The sequence below is a fragment of the Balaenoptera musculus genome, chromosome 2 (assembly GCF_009873245.2).
Source record: "Balaenoptera musculus isolate JJ_BM4_2016_0621 chromosome 2, mBalMus1.pri.v3, whole genome shotgun sequence".
Classification (NCBI taxonomy): Eukaryota; Metazoa; Chordata; class Mammalia; order Artiodactyla; family Balaenopteridae; genus Balaenoptera; species Balaenoptera musculus.
Genome location: NC_045786.1, coordinates 34069153 through 34091295, shown reverse-complemented (window position 1 = coordinate 34091295; position 22143 = coordinate 34069153). Strand labels below are relative to the sequence as shown.

The window sequence follows — 22143 nt, the reverse complement described above, 5'->3', positions numbered from 1 at the left end:
TTGAGCAGCATCTCAAAAGTAAGATGTTGCTATGGCTTTCCTTCATGACACTACATTTGAACTCATCTCTAGTCTGCAGCTTTAATGCCACCTCCCAACTTGTTTTATAGCTGCCACTTAAAATTCAACCTGTCAAAACCCAAGCACGTGTTTGGCAGCATCTATGTAAACTGCACACGTATATGCCCTATGACCCAGCAAGTCATGTGTTCGTGTGCACAAAAGACACAAACAAGGCTGCTCCTAGAAGCCCTAGTCCTGATAGCTCTGAACAGGGAACAACTCAGACGTCGACATAGCAACAGTAGATGAGCTAACTGCATTGTGCTAAATTTATTTTTTTTTTAATTTTTATTATTATTTTTTTGGCTGTGTTGGGTCTTCGTTGCTGCGCGCGGGCCTTCTCTAGTTGTGGCGAGCGGGGGCTACTCTTCATTGCGGTGCGCAGGCTTCTCGTGGCGGTGGCTTCTTTTGTTGCAGAGCACGGGCTTTAGGCGCACGGGCTTCAGTAGTTGCAGCACATGGGCTTCAGTAGTTGTGGCTCTCGGGCTCCAGAAAGCAGGCTCGGTAGTTGTGGCGCACGGGCTTAGTTGCTCCGAGGCATGTGGGATCTTCCCGGACCAGGGCTCGAACCCGTGTCCCCTGCATTGGCAGGCAGATTCTTAACCACAGCGCCACCAGGGGAGTCCCTGTGCTAAATTTATAGAGTGAAATATTGGGACTGGCTGAACCATAACTATATGCAACCATATAAATGGATTTCACAACTATGGAGTGATAGACAAACGTAACTGAAGATGTGGGAAGTCAGAATGGTGGTCTCCTCGGCAGAAGGGGAGGGGGAAAGGCAGGGGGCACAGAGGGGAGGGTGCTGGGGTGCTGGCTATGCTCAGGGTCCCGATCTGGATGCTGGTTGCACAAGTGTGTTCACTGTGCAGATTCATCAAGGTGTATACTCACAGGATGTGTACTTTCCACAGACAGATGTTATATTTGAATTTAAAAGTTTACTTTAAAGAAGAAAAAGCTGCACATTCCCCTCTAAATCAAAACCTCCTTTCTGTGAATGATTTCAAAGCAGCCGCTGGAAGGCATCCGAGTCCTGTTTCCCCTGCCTTCACCACAGTCCGGCTCTCTGTGGACTCTTCCATGTGACTGGCGTTTGTCTCCTCGCTTCCTACTCCACAGCCACTTCCCCCGCCGGGGCCTCAGCCCCTCGGACCTGTTATGAATGAAATCGCTGCCTTGCTAGCCTCCCAGCTTCCTGTCTCCCTCCAGCAACTTCCAAAGTGATTGTTCTACATCCCTGCTTTCATCACGACCCTTCCTTTTCAAAACGGCGGTGCCCGCGCCACCATCGAGTCCGGGATAAAACCCAGTCCCTCTGCGGGGCACCCAAGTCCATCCTCTTTATAAAATCAGGCCACGAGGTCCCTTCCAACTTAGTCCACCCTCTGCTCCCTAATGAACCAATTCTCCAGCCAAACGGTTTCCTCATTGTCTCCCCACCTCCTGTGTTTGCTGCCTACATTCCAAGTAGGCGAGAAAGCCCAGAATCTTGTTCATTCTTCCCAGAAGCACCAACTCAGATTCTTTAACCTTCCTGGTGAGAACTTGACCTTAACCTCATCTAATCCCTCTCTCCCCTGAGCGTCGGCCATCCCCACTTACTTGCCCAAACCATTCAGGGGCTACTCCTTGAAAAGGGGCTGGAGAGAAAACAGTTTCTGAACTGTTTTTGTACCCAGACACCCAATCTGGTCCTGAAACCTCAAACTACACAAAAAAGTAAACTCAGCAGGGAGAAAACTGCCCACTGACGACTAAAGATGACACAGCATGAGTATTTCCTCCAGCTACACAATGGAGAAGCTGAGTAATGTGTGGAATTCACTAAATGACAGGGACTAAGATCACAGGGTTTAAGGGCAGCTGAAGCTCGATTGCCTTATTTTTCCTTCCTCTTGGGTCTTTAAGCCTCTCTGAGAAAACCCCGCTTTTTCAGAGAACCGAAGCTGGAGTCACTGCCCAGGCAGTTCCTGGCCTGCGGAGCTGGGCTGGGCACTTCTCAGCCCTCCCTCCCGGGTCAGGCGGCAGTAGGACTCGAATGAGGCAATGCTGGCAGGGCAGCTGCCAAGGAAGCCAACGAAAAAAACTCTGTCCCGGTTGCAGTCACAGCACTGAGCTTGAAAGGAAGCAAATCAACAGCAGCAAGCCGTAATTTGCATGCAAACAATAGGAGTCAAAACAGAATATCTGATCCTGCACAGATGCTCCTCTGCAGAATGTAATTAACAGCCACAAGCCAGAAAAAGGACAGTGAAAGAAAGGGTCCTTAAGTATGCAAACGCTGGCGTCAGGACAATTCTGGCTCTGCTATTCACTTGCTGTGTGATCTTGGACAAGTTGCCTAAAGTCTCTGAGACTCTGCTCATCTGAAAGATGGTGATAACAATGTGCATATTTCATACAGGTGTTGTGTAGAATGAGAATAAGGAGCCTAGCACAAGGCAAGAGCTCAATAAATAGCTATTATGTCCTATGGGCTTGTGGGAAGCCCTGATATCTTTAATTTATTAACACTCTATGTACAAAACCTCCCTCATACTTTTTGCTTCCTTTGCCCTGCATCCTTGCAAAGGATGAAGCCCCTATGAAAACTGGGAGGTGAAAGTGAAGATGTTTCAGTGGTTCAGATGTTCAGTGGAAAGTGAAGATGGCACAGTGGTTAAGACTCTGCACTCCCAATGCAGGGGGCCCAGTTCGATCCCTGGTCAGGGAGCTAGATCCCACATGCATGCCGCAAGTAAGAGTTCACATGCCACAACTAAGGAGCCCTCCTGCCACAACTAAGGAGCCCACGTGCCTCAACTAAGGAGCCCACCTGCTGCAACTAAGACCCAGTGCAACCAAATAAAAATAAATATTTAAAAAAATTTTTTTTTAATTAAACGTTTTTAATGAATAAATAAATAAATAGAAGCCCTTCTGTGAAGTTGAAGTCTCTGTATTCATCACTCACATACCAGTGGCAAATTAGCAACCTGCTACAATAAGGGACTCAGGGTTTTGATTGGGAGCTGGAAGCTGTGGTTAATTCAGGAACACAGACCATTCAGAGGGGTAGGACTGGGCCAGATGGGGCTTGCCCTGAATGACTTTGGGTAGCAGCATTCTTAAGACTGTGGATTCTGGAACCATACTGCTCAGGTTCAAATCCCAAGTTCATCACTGCCAACTGTGATCTTGGGAAAGCTACTTGAACTCTCTGGAGCTCAGTTTCCTCATCCATAAAATGGGAATGATGATCATAGGGTTATCATGAAGATTAAATGAGTTATTATATATAAATGCTTAGAACTGAGCCTAGAATATAGTTAAGTATCATAGACAGATTGGTTATTATTAAGAAATTAGGGAATATGGGGCAAAAGCTACTGAGGGACAGGCAAGATGATACCAAAGACAAATTTCTTCCATTTCCAAACTTGGGGCCTGGCCAGAATCACTGTTCCTCCCTGCAACCTGGCCATTTCCATTTCCGTAGTTCTTTGCTGTCAACACAGGGAAGGGCTCCTCTACTACAGCTCAGTCACATTTGGGGGAACAAGAGTGTAGGGTTGCCCCAGGATCCTTAGCAGTTGTTTTTGTACATTTTCCATAGGCAAAATGTACTTGAGACTCCAAACTTTTACCAGTGATTTTTGTGGGTCAAGGCCTCATTTGTCTCATCCTAAAGCATCCCCATGAAAACAAAAAACTGCAGGAGGGAAAAGATACAAGACAGAAGAAAAAAAAGGTACTGGTGTTAAGAGGAGGTGGTAGGGGAGGGGGGGAGGTTTTTACTTTATAAACACAACACCAAGGTTAAAGCTCTTATTAACACAATTATCTTTCTAAAAAAATCTCATAAAATACCCTTATTAGACCTTGACCTAAGCCTTCAGACTCAGAACACCAAAATTAGCTTATTTTGCTTTTCTTTGCTTTTGGCCATGACCTCACTTTCCCTGGGGCAACATCCTAAAGCAGTTCATGTCTCCTCTTTGAGCTTCAAGTTCCTTATGTGGAAAAAAAAACACCTCCCAGAGCTTTAGAGGGTTTAAATGAAATAATGTATGTAATGAGTTTGGATATACCTCACACACAGTTGGTAAGAGCTATATTGTTACCATTAATAGCCATTTCCAATGCCACCTAAATTGCTCCTCATTAAAAAGCTCCTCCTGGGCTTCCCTGGTGGCTCAGTGGTTGAGAATCTACCTGCCAATGCAGGGGACACGGGTTCGAGCCCTGGTCTGGGAAGATCCCACATGCCGCGGAGCAACTGGGCCCGTGAGCCACAATTGCTGAGCCAGCGCGTCTGGAGCCTGTGCTCCGCAACAAGAGAGGCCACGAATAGTGAGAGGCCCGCGCACCGCGATGAAGTGTGGCCCCCACTTGCCGCAACTAGAGAAAGCCCTCGCACAGAAACAAAGACCCAACACAGCCATAAATAAATAAATAAATAAATAAATAAATAAATAAATAAAAATTCCTCCTTTTAAAAGCTCTTCATTTCTCAGCTCCTCTTTGCAAGAAGCCTGGACCCTGCTCCTTCATCAGTAATTTGGTTTGTACAAAGGTGTCATGTCAGACAGCCCAAGTCAGAAATGGACCCTGGGCAACTTCAATGCCTTCCAGCGAGTCCCATGGAAACTGTCCCAGATTGTTAGACATAATTAGATACCTAAAAAAGGAAAGTATACACTCATGCTTACCCACACCATTCAACTATTTAAGGGGCCTAAAACAGCATCTCTAGAAGTGACCTAATCCAATGACCTCATTTAAAGATGAGAAAACCAAAGTCTAGAAAAGACAACTCACCCAAGGTCACGTAGTCTTGTGAAGGCAAGCCCTGATTAGAACCCCTGTCTTTGACTCCCAGGGAGCCCTGAATTCTTCTTTTAGGTGTTCATGTGCCCTAAGAAGGAAGGTTTTTCGGAAACCGCTTGTAGAGATAACTAGAGTTCTCCTTCTCTTTGAGATCAGAGCTGGTTGTATCTCTACCTAGACTCTGAGCTACTTGAAGGCAGGAAGCAAGTTCAATAATTTCTCCACCAATGCCTTGTACTGACTAAATACATGTTGCTAAGTGTAGAGACAGTTTCTGTACAATAACAGATCATTAAAATAAAGCTGTTCATTTAGTTCTAGAAATCTATCCAAGTGACCAAAAGGATGAAGGAAAAAAAGTCATTTATAAAAATGTCCATGCAAGTACTACCTGTAATTGTACACCATTGACAAAAAATAACCAAAATATCTAACTATGAGGGAACGACCAATTATATGGTAGTATATCCATGCAATAGCAATGATAGTGTATTTAAATCATATTTTATTTAACTTAATTTTAACAAAATGGGAAAATGCTAAGTTAAAAGACCAAGTTACAAAATAATTTTTTTAAAACAATTACCCGTGTTAAAGAATGTGTATAGAAAAAAATTCTTGGAAAGATACACACCAGAAACAAAGAGCGGTTATCCCTAGGTAGTGGGCTGTAGGGATTTCTTTTCCTTAGATTTTCTGGTGTCTTCTAAATTGTCTACAGTAAGTAAGCATTTTACGACAGAAAAAAGTCACTGTAGAAGTAACAATTGAGAAGCCAGCTTTTAGAAGAGTAGGTGCATCAGGTCTCACTCTACCAGGGAACTACCAATGCACCAGAGAAACTTACTCCTGCCCAAATGCCACGTGCTCCTCTATATTCCCAGATCTCTTACGATTAGGGCACATGATGACTTCTGCTCAGCCAATTTGTGTCACTCCTGGGCTGAATCACCGAGGAACTAGCAGCCTACTTCTTTCTCTGCTGCAGGGACAGAGAGCATTAGTTCCCGGTGGTGTAGACCACACTAGCCCGGGTACTTGAGGGACTGTGTGAATCAGAACACTTCCCTCTTCTCTACATCCTATTTGGATGCACAGGATGAGAAATAAACTTTTGTGGTTAAGTCACAAAGATTTTCAGAGTTACATCTGTTACCCAGTCCAGTGGTTCTCAAACTTGGCCAATCACTTGGACCCTTTTAAGAATCCCAGTACCTGAGGTATCTCAAACAATTAAATCAGAATCTCTGCGGGTAGGACCCAGGCATCATTATTATTATTATTTTTTAACTCCCCAAGTGAATCCAATGTGCAGCCAAGGTTGAGAATCAGGGGCCTGCTCCAGTGGTTCTCAAAACGTGGACCCAAGCGCAGTATCAGCATCACCCTGGAACTCGTTATGGGTGCAGATTTTCAGGCGCCACCCTGAACCTACTGATTCAGAAGCTCTGGGGGCGGGGTCCAACAACTCATGTGTAACAAGCCCCCCAGGTGACTCTGTTGCATGCCCAAGTTTGAGAACCAGTGGCCTGGTTCCCTTGGTCTTGAGTAATACAGTCATATTTCCTCAAGTTGGTTAATTGGCAATAAATGTATTAATAAAATTAAGTAGTTGTTTTGTTATAACAAGGTATGCCGTGGCTCTTCAGAAGTGCTTCTTTGCTTGAGTTTACCTTTGAAAGTGTTTTTGCATATACTTTTTCAAAAATGATTGCACTAACTCAAACATGTTACTAAAGAAAAACCCTAGAACTCAAAATATTGCATGGGTGGTCAAGGTCGGTGGTTCTCAGACTTTGAGATTTTTGAGCACACAATATATATTTTTTTAATGCTGCGAGGACCAAAATAAGGTTAATGGCTAATTTTGCAATGCAAGAATATTTTTTAAAATTGCAACTACCACCACCTACCACCATTATTTTCATAAGATGACATTTTGACAATAAAGACAAAGGAAGGATATAATCTCAGAATAGAGAAAAGTCAATGGAAGTCCTATTAGGAACCTTACATTTCACTGTCCTCTTTTTCCATTTTGCTCAGACTGGTGAAATCTTTGTCACAGGCAGGCTCTGTTCCTCAACCAGCATCTTGGAACCACTGATCTAGGAGACAATTAAGGCCAACTCTCTATTCCTCAGGACGTTATGTAACATCCAAAGCCTTCCAAATGGTACCAGAAGTTGAAATGTCTAAGCATTGCTGTAACCTTCAGCATTAAATTATTACAATTCTCAAATTCTTGTTTCTTCCCATGCCCCTGTTCTATGTAGGCCTCAAAGCTTAGCTATTTCATCCATGGCATAATTCACATATTTCCCCAATCTTCAATATTGAAAACAATGACCAGGTCAGAGCATGTTGATAAGAATGTCCATAAGTAAGGCCCATTTATAAAGACAGAAGTTATGCTCAGTCCAACTCCCCACTGCCACCCCAGGAAGACACCACCACTAAAGGGACAGAGGACATCTCTCCTAGGGGACAAGTCACCAAGTACAATCTCAATCATTTTTTTAATCACTTTCAGTTATGAGTTGGTGGATTGTCTGGGAACCAAATATGACATCCTCCTTTTTGGCGGGGGGAGGGGGTCAGGCCCTGAAATCGATGCTCAGAGATGAGTTTGTAAGTATAAAGGGAGAGCAGAGAGATGTCAGTTGAGCAATTCAAGGGTTGCTGAGTCCAGATTTCCGTTCCAATATGTTTTGCCCCCAAAAACACCACCTCAGATTTATTCCTCTGAGCCTTGCAGGATTTGAGAGTTTCAGGGATCGCTACCAAAATGCAAGTTATGTTCTACAAGCATTCATTCTTCTTTTGAGCATAGGGAGTGAGTCTTACTTTTGTATCATTGATGCCTGACCCCAGAGTAGGTTTCTGGGAGCTGCTGGCTGACATGACTCAAGCAGATCCAGGCTGGCAGTGGAGAGGCGCCTGGTATATTAGAAGGACCCGCTTGATAGAAAGAGAGGCAGTCATGTGTTAGGTAGTCAGGCAGGGAGCTGAGAAGAGCTTCCCTCCAAGAAATTAAAGGCGGGGTTGCTCTGAGAAGGTCGGTGAGCCTGGCTCTGCTGCTAGGAGCTAATCTCCAAGGATCAGGACGCAGGCATCCTAGGATAGGAAATATTTGGAGTGTCTGGGGAGTGGGCAGGGCGGTGCAAAGACAGAAAGCACAGACTTCACCGATCACAATCACGCTTTCATACTGTGAATGGTGATTCCTCCTTTGGCTGGGGGAACAGGACCCTAGATTGTGCCTGAGCCCTCTGGTAAGTTTCTGTGTGTGGGACCATTAAAATCGTTCTTCTTTTCACTTAGTCTTCTCAGCATTTTTTTCAAAGTTGACCCCACCGTCTGAGAGAAGCAGGGTCACTTGGTGACCCTCACACCATGGCTCCACACCACAGCCGCTCGGCTTGTGACAAAAGCAAGTCTTCCGGGCACACCCCAGTGTCCCCAGCCATGCCCGATGCTCTTATGATCCGTGTCGCGTCACCAGAAAGGGGACACGAGCAACTCAGTTCAGTTTTTGTGGAAACTGTCATGGCAATTCACTGTGGTCACAGTAACCCTACCTGCTTATTACTCCACTGAAACTGGAGTGTCAATGGTGGAAGGGAAAAGTTAAGTAAGTAGATGTGATGCCTTTGTTTTAAGCAATTCCTTTAATTTTGATAAGACAACCATCATTTTATATTTTTTAGGTAGTGTCAACAATCAAATGCAAAACAAATCAAATTTAATGTAGCTACTCAAAGGGCAGGTATAAAATAGCAATTCGACCCCAAGGCCCAAGTGCCAGTTTGCTGCCAACATTGAGGCCCTTGAGGCTTTTAGTGGCCCCCATTTCCAGGGGGCTTTGGGGCAGCACCTCCTTTTTCCTCCCTAAGGCTTCAGCTTTTTTTCTCCATTCACAAGAGCCTGGGCAGGAAAGACGTAGGCAGAGGATGCCGCTGAGCGTCCACTCACCCCAGAGCTCTACTTAAGTACACTATGACAGCCCAAACCTGATTATGGAAAGCCGTGAGTAATTTTTGTATTATAACAATTATGGGATTGAAAGCCAGAACCCACTCCCTCAGTCAATTCTCACGCTGGCTTCAAGGGCTCCCCAGGGAATATGGTTCTAAGTCCATTTGTTGGGGGGTGGGGGGGGGGGGGAAACAAAACAAACTCACTTCTCCAGGCGATGCCTCATTTCCACATCCCCACTGGGCCCAGCACCACCCTGAGGAGGCTTCCAAGAATCCTCACCAGGTCGGCACCCACTCCTGCCTCTCACAAACCAGAGCCCAAACTTAGCTAAGGCTCTGAGGTAAGAGAGAGACGAGAGTTTTGTCCATCCAGGGCCTCTCAAGCACCCCTCTGGAATCCACACAAATCCCTGGAGGGTCTCCAAAAGGCCAGATATGTCTGGGCCAACCCATACAGCAGTCAAGAGTACCAATCTTAGGACCCTGGAAGCGGTCTGCACTCAAGGGGTCAGTAACTGTTCAGAAGGATGGGAAAGACATTTCACGTAGAGGCCAACAAAAGCAAAAGCACAGAGCTAGGAATAAGAGTGCGTGGGATGGCCTGAGATTCCTTATGCTAGGACAGTGGCTTGAGTTAGGGGTGGTAGATGAGGGCCACAGCCTGAGTAAGGCCTGGTCCTATCCACTGTGGGAGCCGTCCAGTGGCACACCATTGGTACTCAAGAAATGTGTTGAGCTATTGGCTACTTGAAGGTGCAGTTTAGGGTCTAAATTTGCTGCACCAAAGCATGAATGATGGGCAGGGAGATGAGGAAAAGCAGGCCCAATTTGGCTGCACGGTCCAAGCTGTAGCCAATCTCCAGTGAGATTCGTTCTGCAGCATCGTCCAGATGGAGGCCAGTGGACTGGACCTGGACTGGGGGAAAGGAACAGAAACTGAGGGTACTAGAAGGGAGAATTTGGATGAACTTCGTAACTAACTTAAGGGGACCTAGACAAAGGGAAAGGCTAATGATATCTTTTACCTCTGGGCTCTTCCTCTCTAAAAGCTTGATATGACTCATGAACACTACATCTGTTCATGCAGAAATGTTTATTAGGGCCTACTATGTGTTAGGCAACTCCATTAGTCACTGGAGACAAAAAGATGACTCTCCCCCCCCCGCCCCCATGAGGATACAGACTGGGAATGTGGGTAAGTAAACAGAGGGTTACAAGAACTTGGTAAGTACTCATATAAAGGAAGTAAGGGGTACTACAGGGACCCATGGGAAGGGTTGCCACCCAGGCTGGAGTCAGGGGAGGTGGGGAGAAAAGCTGGGTGCAGGATGAGCTGCCCAAGAAGACACAGCTGTGCAAGAGCTCAGGTGAAAAAGCAAGCACGGCAACGGGAGGGACAGTGCAGGTGCCATCGCGGGTGGAATGCAGTATGCGGGGAGCTGTGAGGGACCAGACTAGTTAGAAATCCCTCAATTAGGCGTTTGGCTTTTATCCTAAAGTCAAGGGGGACACCATGGAGTGTTGCAAGTGGGCAAATAACAAAGATATTTGCATTTTAGAAATCCAAGTGGAGGTTACTTGACAAACCAGAGGTCGATCTTCAAGCATTCTCTAGGACACCAGGATCATGCGGCAGGTAGAAAGTCTGTGGCTTTATGAGGGAGCTGTGGGCATCTAGGGCCCACTGCAAAAGGCCAAGGAAGGGCTCGGACCAAAGGCTCAGGAGGAAACCCGCACAAATTGTCATTCATACAGTTTAAAAAAAAATGGGGGGGAGCATTTCAACCTCAAAAGGCAGAGGGACTCCATCCTAGAAATTCATTCATTCACTGTAGCCAAGTGGCGAAGGATACTAGGCTCCATGAGACAGACCTTGATTTTTACCCTCATCCCACTACTTCCTAGCTTTGGGACTCTGGGCAAGTGCTTTCAGTCCAGCATTCTCAACTGTAACATGAGAACAACTCTTCATACCTCGAAGGGTTGCTTTAAAGAGACACAACGTAAAGGTCCTAGCATACACAGGGGCTCAAAAAATGTCGGCTATTGCTTTTCTTTCACTGAACAAACATTTATTGAGTACGCTGGCCACCTGCTAGGGACGACAGAGATGAAAAAGTCCCGGTTCTTGCCTTGGAAGACTCCCAAGTCTATCAGCCAGCCCCTACTCCCGGCCACATACATCTTCAGGTACCCCCATCTGAGCTCTAGGTGATCCCCAAAGGTGATGAGCAGCCAGGCCCAGGACTCCTCTGCAGGTAAGCTGGTCCCAGCGGCCCCACCCAGGGCTCCTGATCCAAGGCCAGGCCAGCAGCTTGAATGAAGAGAGAAAAAGCTGTTCTGCTTCCGGTACAGCAGAGCTAGTCCAGGAATAGCCCTACACCCTGCATCAACACTACTCAAAATTAATGAGCAGAAAAAGAAAATGATGCTTAAGCCTTGGAATAAGGCCCACTCTTGAAGGCACCTGCAATCTCTAACTGAAAACTACCCTCCGGTTTTGGTAGTTTTTGGTGAAAACTACCAAAAATAAATTCAATGAAATTCCCACTTAAATTATATTCAGTCACCTGGCACCCGAGAGTAGGAAAGACCAGTTCTGATGCCAACATCATTCCCCCGTCGCCACGACAATATATCTATTTTGATCAACTCTAGGAACTACAAAGGTCCCAAACAGCCGAAGACCTAGACTAGAGGATCCTCATTAACATTAATTATGATGCTTATCCCAGTCTCATGTAATTTGTTCTCCCTTTCTATCACTTGTACTACATTTTAAGCTCATCTCCATATTCCCAGCTCCCAGTACAGAATCAGTCTTAAGAAATGTCCACTGGAGATGGCTGAAAAATCCAGAGAAAGGCTCCCAGTATCCTGACATCCCCCTGAGGCACCAATTAATGTCTTGTCCTCTGTGAGGAGTTTGTGAGCCATTCTCTTTTCAGCCAGAAAAAAAATGGGTCAAAACAGTGTAGGAGGAACAATCTAGGTTAGGTAATTAGGAAGTGCTTCAAAAAATCTAAATGAATTCCCAATAGACACTGCAGAATTCACTTCTCAAAGTATTAGGAGGATAGAAACATCTAAAGTCTCTCAGCCCTGATATTTAACAATCCATAGACATGCACACCATATGGAATTTCATGAACATGTTTACATGGGAAAAGATCAAAAGGCCTCTCATTTTTAATATGTATTTAAAACCTTTTATTGGAGCATTTAAAGTGAATAACCCTCAGATACCCAGGAAGGAATCAACCCCCGTGATACCAAAACCATTTACTGTATCTGAAAGGGAAGATGCTCTGGTGAATCACGGCAGCACCTACATACTAATCCTCAGTCATCCAAACAATAAGTCCTCTGAAAGCCATGCTTTCTCAGGCTTGTCTTTTGCAGTTATATAGATGTAACACAAAAGGATGGTGGACTTGGAAAACATCTCTGTTGGAAGACAAACCACATCACAAATAGATTTTATTGAGGATGACAAAGGATGGGGCTTCTGGGTCTGTTTCTAACATTGTGTGGCTTTGAGTCATTCCTCTTAAATAAGGTAATATAAAGAATGTGCCTAAATACTGTCCCAGATGCTGAGTCAACGTCTACTAAATCAGGAATGTTTTACCATCAGACTTGCTAAACCTGACACTATTCTAGACCCAACTAATGAGAGTGTCATCATCAACAACTTGATCCTATGTGACAATGGTCTCACACCCTCATCTATTATTACTGCGGCTCTATCAGGTGTTCTGTGGTTGTCCGGGATGAAGCAAGAAGTCCTAGTGAGGTCAAGAACTGCCTGTTTCTAAAAACCATGGTGGGCAAGAAGGTTTGAGTTGAGCTCCAGAAAGAGAAGGACGAAGGAACTAGAACACTTGAGCCACCTGCAAGGATGCATGCTTCAAATTATCTCAGATTTCATATCCATTCAGTTCCACTTCAGTTATGTGAGTAATCTAGGTGGAAAAACTTCTATTTTGTCCTGAATTATCAGAGCATTGTGGCTGAGCCACATTGGATTTAAAGCCATCTCCATGGGACTATGTTTGGTCACTGGCCTCATCTACCTGATGTCCATTGCAGAGACTCCACTTAAATTTACAGGAGGTATCACGGAAATTGGTATGGAGTATATGACTCCATCAAGACAGGTGAAATATCAGATGATCTATTTTTGTCAGTTCTATGGACAACTTTCCATAGCATTAACTGACACAAAATGCCTACACACCTTAAAAATTAAGTTCCAAGTGATAAGAAAACTAGAATCATATTCATGTTTTTACAACTATCTTTATCATGGAACTTACCAAAGAAGGAATATTTAAGTAAAACCCAGCCTCCAAGGGAACTTTTAGGAAAGTTTTTAATACCAAAATTCTATCTGAAGGAAGGTACTGGAATGACTTACCTATTCATTTTAGAACAGGAAGCTGATGGTCATCAAAAAAAGTCGAAATGGAAAGGGCATCAGTAAGCACTAAACTGACCCAGGTTTCCTACAATCTCTCTCTACTGATTTCTAGAGGTCTGACATCAATCCAGGTCTCCTATACCCAAGGCCACCAGTTTGTGATTTTTCACTTGATCAGTATCTTGACTGCCATCTAAAACTTAGGCAAATTAGAAAAAAGTCAGAAACTATTAAATATTAACACTGAGGTGATGCATTGCAATTGTGGCAGAAGTTTTTCAGGGCAATATGCTCATTAACCTTGCATGCATAGCATATATATTTCCCTTCCCGAAACAGAGAATTTTTTTTTTTAAAGCTCCCTCTCTGTGTCCCACTTCAGCATAAATCAGGATACATGTACGTTATTAGTGAATACTTAGAAAAGTTTGAAATTAGTACATGGATTCATTTTTAAACTATGCTAACAAATCTAAATTAGGGGCTTCCCTGGTGGCGCAGTGGTTGAGAATCTGCCTGCCAATGCAGGGGACACGGGTTCGAGCCCTGGTCTGGGAAGATCCCACATGCCGCGGAGCAACTGGGCCCGTGAGCCACAATTACTGAGCCTGCGCGTCTGGAGCCTGTGCTCCGCAACAAGAGAGGCTGCGATAGTGAGAGGCCCGCGCACCGCGATGAAGAGTGGCCCCCGCTTGCCACAACTGGAGAAAGCCCTTGCACAGAAACGAAGACCCAACACAGCCATAAATAAAATAAATAAATAAAATTTTTAAAAAAAAGTTAAAAAAAAAATCTAAATTAGCATTTAAATGCTTCCCGTAAGTTTGACATTTTGAAGAACTTAAGACATCCAATGTTTCCAAGAACTTGGATAGGTTTGCCACATAGAATAACAGAAGACTTAGAAGACAGGGCTATGCTCTTTATTTGGGCCATCCTTGAGGATATCACAATACAGCTGCTGTGTCAAGTTACCGGAAGGGTAAAAGCAAGATCATTAGGGGAAACTGACTTTAACATAAAGTGTTTCAGATAATACTTTTGATGATCTTGTAAGTGGATAGGTCTAGTATATGGAGCTCATCACAAGGTCTTGCGCTTCATGGGAATTCATCATAAATATTTGTTACAATGGGAAAACAGAAGTACAAATGTTTAGATGACATGCACAGTGAGTAAGACCTGCCTACTTCACAAGACTGCTCTAAGGACCCAATTACATAACATACATGAACACACTTTATAAACGGAAAAGATCTAAATAAGCATAATAAATGCCTAAGTTCCCACAGTAAAGAGTAAAGCAATGATTTGGTCATAACTACTACACAGCATCTCCTCCAACAGTGCTTCTCAAAGTGAAGTGTGCCCAGAAATCACAGGGAGATCTTGCCAAAGCAAATTCTATTGGGTAGGTCTGGCATGGGGCCAAGATTCTGCTATCTACCAAGTTCCTAGGCGATGCCAATGCCAGCTCCCGGAACCACCCGCCTGAGTATGGAGGCTCTAAAAGACCATCCTAATCCTTGGTGCACGGTTGGCCTTACAGGACATATTTCCTGAGTATATTACAAACTTTGGTTATCCCTAAAATGAGCTTTGGAATAAGCAAATAAGTCTGTATGCTTCATTTGGATCTGAATAGAGTACTTTACAAACTCAACAGCAAAGTGTTCTTTCTTGGGCAGCCAAAGAGCTAAAGGGTTGGTTTTTAATTAGGTTGTCTGCTAGTTCCAGTTTTCTAGGACAAGAGTCAACAGCGTTGCAAAAACATAGAAAGCTAAGTTGCCAGTTTACTATTATATGACTTCAGTTCATCTCAAAAAGGAGGTAAGAGAAGGAGGACACTGTACTTATAAATACACACACACACACACACACACACACACACACACCCCCAAAAGAAAAACCTGCCAATTCCAAACTGGCAGGAGAGACTAAATTATCTTTTCTAACTGAAGAAAAGGGCTCAAAATATCCAGGAGAAAAAAAACACCTGAGCAAACAAGCAACTTGCAGAAATGCTGCTGCCTCTGGACACAGAAGCTCTCTGGTCTTACAGAGGCAGTAGGGAGTACAAAGAAACCAGCAGGCCCTGCAGACCAGTGGTTCTGCAGAGTGGGTCTGCAGCAGAATCACCTGGGAGGGCTCAGATTGCTCCCACATCCTGTGTTTCTGATAGAAATAGGCCTGAGGTAGGGTCCAGGATTATGCTGTGGTTGCTACTGCCAGACCACTGACCAAGTCTGGAGCAGCACCGAGTCTTTGCAAGGGGAGGAACCATGACCCCCTCACATCTGGACCCCAGGGCCTGGTACAGTGGCTGGCACCCAATCAATAGTTGCTGAATGAATGCCCATTATAACTTTCATTTCCAGAAACAATTTGACTACTTGCTTAGTACACTTGCTGCAGGCATCTTGTACACACATTCATTTAAAAAAAACTACACATGTGAAAGGCATGACAGCCCATGACCTGAAGGGGCTTTACAGTTCAATTAAATCAATTCCAATCATAGATACAAGTAACACAATTTTCCCCTATACTATTGGAACAGTTCAATCTTTGAGCCTCTGCCACTGAGGTGGAGCCAGACAACTCACCTATCCAAACGACCTTAAAGAAAAACCCTACTTCAGTAAAATAAGCCAATTCATTTCACACATACTCATGCAAAAAAAAAATATTTTTTTTTCATCAAGACAAGAATTTGCCTGGAGGGAACACAAATATCTGTGTCCACGCTGGAAACCCAGAGATGGCCTCCTTCAGGGCTCTTCCAGGAGCTGGAAACCTAGGCACCAAGGAGCCAGTGCACCGCCCCATAGGTGAAAGTACTACTAAGGCTTCACAGATTTCTTCTCTAACTCCTGTTTACCAAGCAAAGCTCAGAAGGGGCTTTGGCAGGCGTTTTTCAAATCCTCTGCCTGACTGGCATGTTACCATAGTCACATTCATTCCGACAAAAACAGGTGTTTCTGTTAAAATTAGCCGTTTCAAACTGTCAAATATTTTAGATCCCTATGCCAGCTTTAAAAAAAAAAGTATTTGTAAAATAACCAATCAGGTGTAAGTGATGCTTCCAGAATTATAAACTCTTTAGATAATTTTTGAGAAACATGACCTGAAATTAGAAAAACAAACAAACAAACAAAAAAAACTGGGGTGGAGATGAGGATGGGGGAGAAACATACACACATACAGACACACACACAGACACACACACACACACACACATAATTTTTGCATTTCCTAAAATCAACCCAGAATGAATAACAGAAAAAGGCCAAGCTTAAACAGCCAAGGAAAGACAGAGCTGTGCTTTTTCTAGCTAAGCCTTGTGTTTGAAAGCCTTTTGTCCCATTGACTTTGGTGGACTGTCATAAATAATGGCTTTTGTTCCAAGAACACACAGCCATAATGATTTCCTTCTCTCATGACCATTCAGAGGAAGCTTTTCAACATCCCTGGTCAGGATAGTGCCCATTAAGCCCGTGTAAGAAAACTTGCCCTCGGAAGTCAGAAGAGCCCAAGGATAGATGTCTTAAACTAACCCGTGTGGTTTAATTTAACAACAACAACAACAAAAATCAGGCCACTCTGATTTTATTCCTGGAAACAGTATCTCTGCTGCCCTTATTAAACCCAATGAAATAGGTCTGAGAGGTTCCTTTTACAAAATCAGGGCTATTTCAAAAACAAGTTTAGCCACCTGGTACACTGGGAGAAAAGTTAAAATGTCAAAGACCTGTGCCCAGCTAAGTGAGTGATACACACGGAAACACTGTGCACTCCTCACTCTGCTTTCCTGAAGCCTGCTGAAAACACACAAGCAGAATTCACTTCAAGCCACCTGCTGGATGAAAAATCCTAAGCTTTATCGTAGAGACAGAAGGAGGAAAAAAGAGGTCAACACATCACTGAAACTTTTAACTTCAGAGGACAGAGATTTTGACTACAAGTCAAAAAACCTTTAATATACAGAAATGTTAAAAGCAACTACCACTTAGCTAAGAGGAAGAGAAGTTTCAAAATTAATTTGGTGACTAGCTAGTTAACTGCATCCAAGTAGATAGGAAAAGTGATTTTTTTGGCTTGCACTGTCCTGAAAATTGCTTCTGCAAGGAATGAGTCCAAGAAACAGTTGGCAATTCTTTTTTTCCTAATCAGATACCAAATTTGCAGATTTCTGGCTCTGATTGTATTTTACTTTGTTCCTTTCAGTTGACTCTTTGTGATCTGCATAGGCTAAAGGAACCATACAATTATAAACTTCAGCATTACTTATGTAAATTCAATGGATAAAAATAAGTAAAAATTTCTATATGCAAGCAGGATTGTCATTGGCACACGGGTTGGGTAGGTTTCCTTCCCTCAAATACTTCCTGAACCTGACTGATCTAGACTTAAAGAAGGGCAGGGGGAGAGGAATAAACATGCAAGATTATTTTCATCTTTTAAAGACTTCAGAAACTTAAATCTACCAGGACCTAAGAGAGCAAAACAACTGCTCCCGTGACCGTTTTTAAGAATGTATACACTCGACCACTTGGAAGACTTTTTCAAACTTCAGAGCTCAACAGTTGTAGTAAACCCAACACAGGTTTAAGAGGTTCTGTAGGCTGAACATGATGTTCATATAATAAATACAGCCATTCAAGTAAAACCAGTCACTACAACTTTCCTCTCCGACATATCACTGTTGAAAAACCTTTCTTTTCAGATCTCTGTGAACTGCAAATGCTTAGGCACAACAAATCCCAAGAAAAATGTAAACGGAGCAAATTTAAAGCATGTATGAGTTTTATCCATGTGGCTCTCTCAGGATAAGCACGGCAAATACATTTGTTGTTCTTTCAGTGGGAAAATGTTCAAAACTCAGCTAGGGTCAGCAAAACCATACAGCCCCTCCCCCAAAAGATTTTCTTATAATTGTCTGCAGAAGGGACCAACTACCTTAAAATAACTCCAAATTTCATTGAACAAAGCATCCTTCCAACATACAATCAACCGGGGCATATCAGATCAAGGTCACAAAAATAAGCCCTTTGCCTGCAATCATGCTGTGGGTCTAGAAAGTTCTTCTCACACTTTCCAGAATACCTCTCCCTCTATTAAAACAGTCTAGAACACTCTACGTTTTTGTGTTGTCTTTTTCTCCTAAAATCATGAGCAACTGGATCTTGTCTGAACAGACCTGTCTACATACTGTCGCTTGATATACAGTACTTTTGCAGGTCCATACACAGATTCTCTGACCTGGGAAGGCGGGCATTCCACACAGGATTAGGAAGAGCCTTACCCTGAAAAAGACAGGCGGAATACAAATCAGACTGCAGTCAGTCTGAACCCTGTTCATTAGGACAGAAAAATCAGAGGGGACAAAGGAAGCAAAACTACTTTCCAGGAGAAACAGGAAAAAAAACCCACTCTAGCACTATACGTAATCCAACCATATATGCGTCCCCTGCCTCTACAAGGAGAGTGTTACACACAGTTCTCTCTTCTTGAATTCTAGGCTGCTCAAAGAAGTTAACTCTTGAGGAAAAAGCAGAAAGGGCTGAAGATTGGGAACCCACCTCATTGCTCCCAAGCAAACTTCCCAGGGCGCCTTTCCATAGATGACATACAGCCTGCAACATTACAATGATTAAAAGTCAACAATACTTGCAAAAAGCCATCTGAGAAACATAACATTTTATTAATAGATGAAATAAATACTCCAGTACATGCAAGGTAAAAACTTGACATTGGGGGCGGGGGGGAAATCATTCTATAGTGTAAATTAAAAAATAAAACACACACTCACAGTAGCTTTTCCCCCCATTTGCAAATCACATGGCAAAGTCATACTCTTTCCACACCAATTATACGCCTAACCCATCACGACTGCTTAAAAAAATAACAACATACAAAAAAGGTAGCTACATCCATGTCTAAGGAGTGAAAACTGAGGTAACCTTTCTCTTAATTAGGGGAAAAAAAAAAAAAAAGACCAAAAAAGAAATGAACCCATGACCTCCTTCCTGCCCAATTAATAATAAAATTTAGTGGAGGAATTCCGGAAGAGGAGCCGGGGTAGGGGGCAGGGGTAATACCGCACCCAGCAGATGACACATCTTCCATCTCCTGGCGTGGGCTGCTGGGCACCGGGGGCCCTCCGAGTGCGAGTGCGCGTGTAAATGGTCTGCATGGCCCTGCCTTCTGGAAGATTCCTCTCGAGCATTTAACATGGGGTGGGGGAGTTCACTTTTGATTTCTTTGGTATAAATGGAGAGGGGCAGAGAATAAGTATCTTCCTTTAGCCTGGGGGTGGGGGGGTGGAAGAATGGGATGAGGGTGGGAGGGTGCTAATTCACAGAATTGGAATTCACTGGCGGTAAAGTCCTGGGCGAAGACCTCTCCCTTAAAGCCTGAGATAGCAGGGTGCAGCCTTCAGACACGGCGCAGGCCGAGTTCCTCAGCCTCTCCCTGTGGTCCGACATCTTGGCGCCCCCGTCGGGGTGCTGCGCCAGATCCCTGAGGCACTGGGTCAGGAGCACGCAGGCCGACACCACACTCATGGCGCCGCCGAGGATGGCGGTCTGCACCGCCTTGCCCTCGGCGCTCACGGCCGCCGCGCGACCCAGGAACTGCGGCTCGGTGGCGAAGCCCACCAGTGCGCTAACCGCCTGCACCAACGGCCCGCTGAAGAGCGCGCAGCGGCTCCGCGCCAGCTCGCTGGGCGCCGCCTTCACCTCGCGCACGCAGGCCAGCAGCGCCGACGCGCTCGTGCTCATGCACTTGACGCCCAGCTTAAACTGCTCGCGCGAAAAGCGGTCCCGGGACTTGTCGCTGGCCAGGGCGCACGCGTCCGTCAGGAACTTGAGGTTGCGCGACAGGCCCTGCGACACCTCCAGCAGCAGCTGCGGGGTCAGGTCGGCCAGCGGGGTGGCGCGCAGCACTGCGCAGCCCTGCTCCACCTCGTGGCGGCAGCGTGTCACGCGGTAGCGGTCCACCAGGCCCGGCTGCGCGGGCTGCGCGCCCGGCGTGGCCACAGCCGCCAGATAGGCCGCGTGGGCGGAGCACTCGGTCAAGGACACCACCAGGTCGCCCAGCTCCACCAGGCTGTCCCCCGCTTCCCCAAAGCGGCCCATGTTGAGCTGGCTCTGCACGTCGTGGGTGAGGATGGAGAGCCCCTTGGTGCGCGCGATGATGGTGTCCCGGCACTGCTCGAAGGACTCGGCACCGGCACAAGAGGAGGCGGGGCCCTCGAAGAGCACGGGCCGCGCCTCGCTCGACAGCAGCAGCAGGTCGGCCACCAGCTGCATCTTGCCCTTGCAGTGGTCGCAGACAGACACCAGCCTCTTCCGGGGCTGCGAGCAAGCCCCGCCGACGGCGCTCGCTGGAGCCGGAGAAGCCGCCTCGCCAGTGGGCTTCCCAGCGCTGCCGCTAGCCATCGCGCCCGGGGGGCACTGGCATGCCGCTGGGGAGCCCGCTACCACCGCCGCTGCCGATGCCGCCGCCCCCGCGGCCGTCGCGACTCAGCTGGCCAAGGCCGCGGTGCCTTCCCCGCACCATCATGCCATCCACCGCCGCGGGCAGAGGGCACTGGGCTGCGGCGGCCGGAGCCCGGGCGGCGCGGAGCGGGCCCGGGGGCCAGAGAACGCAGGAGGCTCTTCGGGGCGCGGGGAGGGGGCGCAGCGTTCGGCCTCTTGGAGGGCTTGCAGGAACCATGAACCGGAGCAAAGCAAACTCACAGACCGCGCTCCTCGTCGCCGGACTGCCAGGAAAGTCCCTTCTGCTGGGCTGCCGCCGCCGCCGCCTTCCTGGGCATGGCCCGGTCCGACCGCCCGAGCGGGGGGGCGGGGGGGGGAGTGGGGCGGGAGAGGGAAGCTGGGAGTTGTCCTTCCTTCCTTCCTTTGAAATCAAAATCCTTTCCTCGGGGAGGAGCGCGGGCGGCGTCTCAGGCGGACTCTGCTGTCAGCCACCTCGGGCTCGGCGGCGCACGTGGGCTTCAGGCGCCCAGACACCGCCAGGCGGCACTTCCCCGCGACGGCGGCCGGGGCTGGCCCTCTGGGACGCGCGGCCACCCCGTGGGCATCTCCTGCCTCCCGCTCTCGGGAAGCGGCGCCGGCGGCGGCGGCAGGGCCGAGGGTGTGGCCGATGCTGGCGCGGCCGAGTCAGAGTCGGGCGGGAGCCTGCACTGATTGCGCTCAGCGGCCGCCCCGCTCGCGCTCTCGCCCGCCCGCCACGCCCGGGCGTGCCGGGAGCCGCGGCGGCCCCTTCCCGCCTCGCCGGTTCACAGAGCGCGGCCCGGCGCCGAGGCGGCACGCCCTCCCGGACCGCGCGCCCCGCGGCCCGCCGCCGGCTGTCGGCGCGAGTCCATCCCCGTCGCCTCCTCCTCGCCTTGGGCCCGCAGCGGCTGAGCTCTCCCGAGACCCCGGGCCCTGCGCATCGGACGTCGCCGCGCGCGTCTCCCCGGCGGCCCGGCCAACTCAGAAGGTCCCCGCGGCGCTGCGGCAACTCGCCCGGGCCCCGGCTCCTGCCATTTTTGTCAACCTCCAACTTCCGAGCGAGCCGGGAGAAACTGAAAGGAAGGGCGGGGGCCGAAAAGCAGAGGGGAAAACACCCGCTTCCTCTCCCCGCGCGGCTTCACCTCTGAGCGCGGCCGTGGGTGCGCCACCGCCCGCTCGCCCGCCGGGGCTGCTGGAGGCTTTTCCTCTTCCCGGCCGCGCCTCGCCCCCCAGCTCGCCACCGCCGCCGCCGCCGCCGCCTCGGCCGTAACCTCCCTGGAGCCTATAGAAATCTTTTGTGTGGCGTCACCGCCTTTCGTTTAAATCCCGCTTCCTCCTCTCGCCCTTCCTCCCGCCCCCTCCG

At 47.0% G+C, this 22143-nt stretch overlaps 1 protein-coding gene across 1 annotated transcript; it reads right to left on the bottom strand.

The window, feature by feature from the left end:
* Positions 1-18960: 18960 nt before the first annotated feature.
* TLNRD1 (talin rod domain containing 1) lies at positions 18961-21190 on the bottom strand. The gene has a single exon (XM_036844080.1). The coding sequence runs from the start codon at positions 20721-20723 to the stop codon at positions 19635-19637; it is 1089 nt and encodes a 362-aa protein (XP_036699975.1). The 5' UTR covers positions 20724-21190; the 3' UTR covers positions 18961-19634.
* Between the last annotated feature and the right edge of the window lie 953 nt (positions 21191-22143).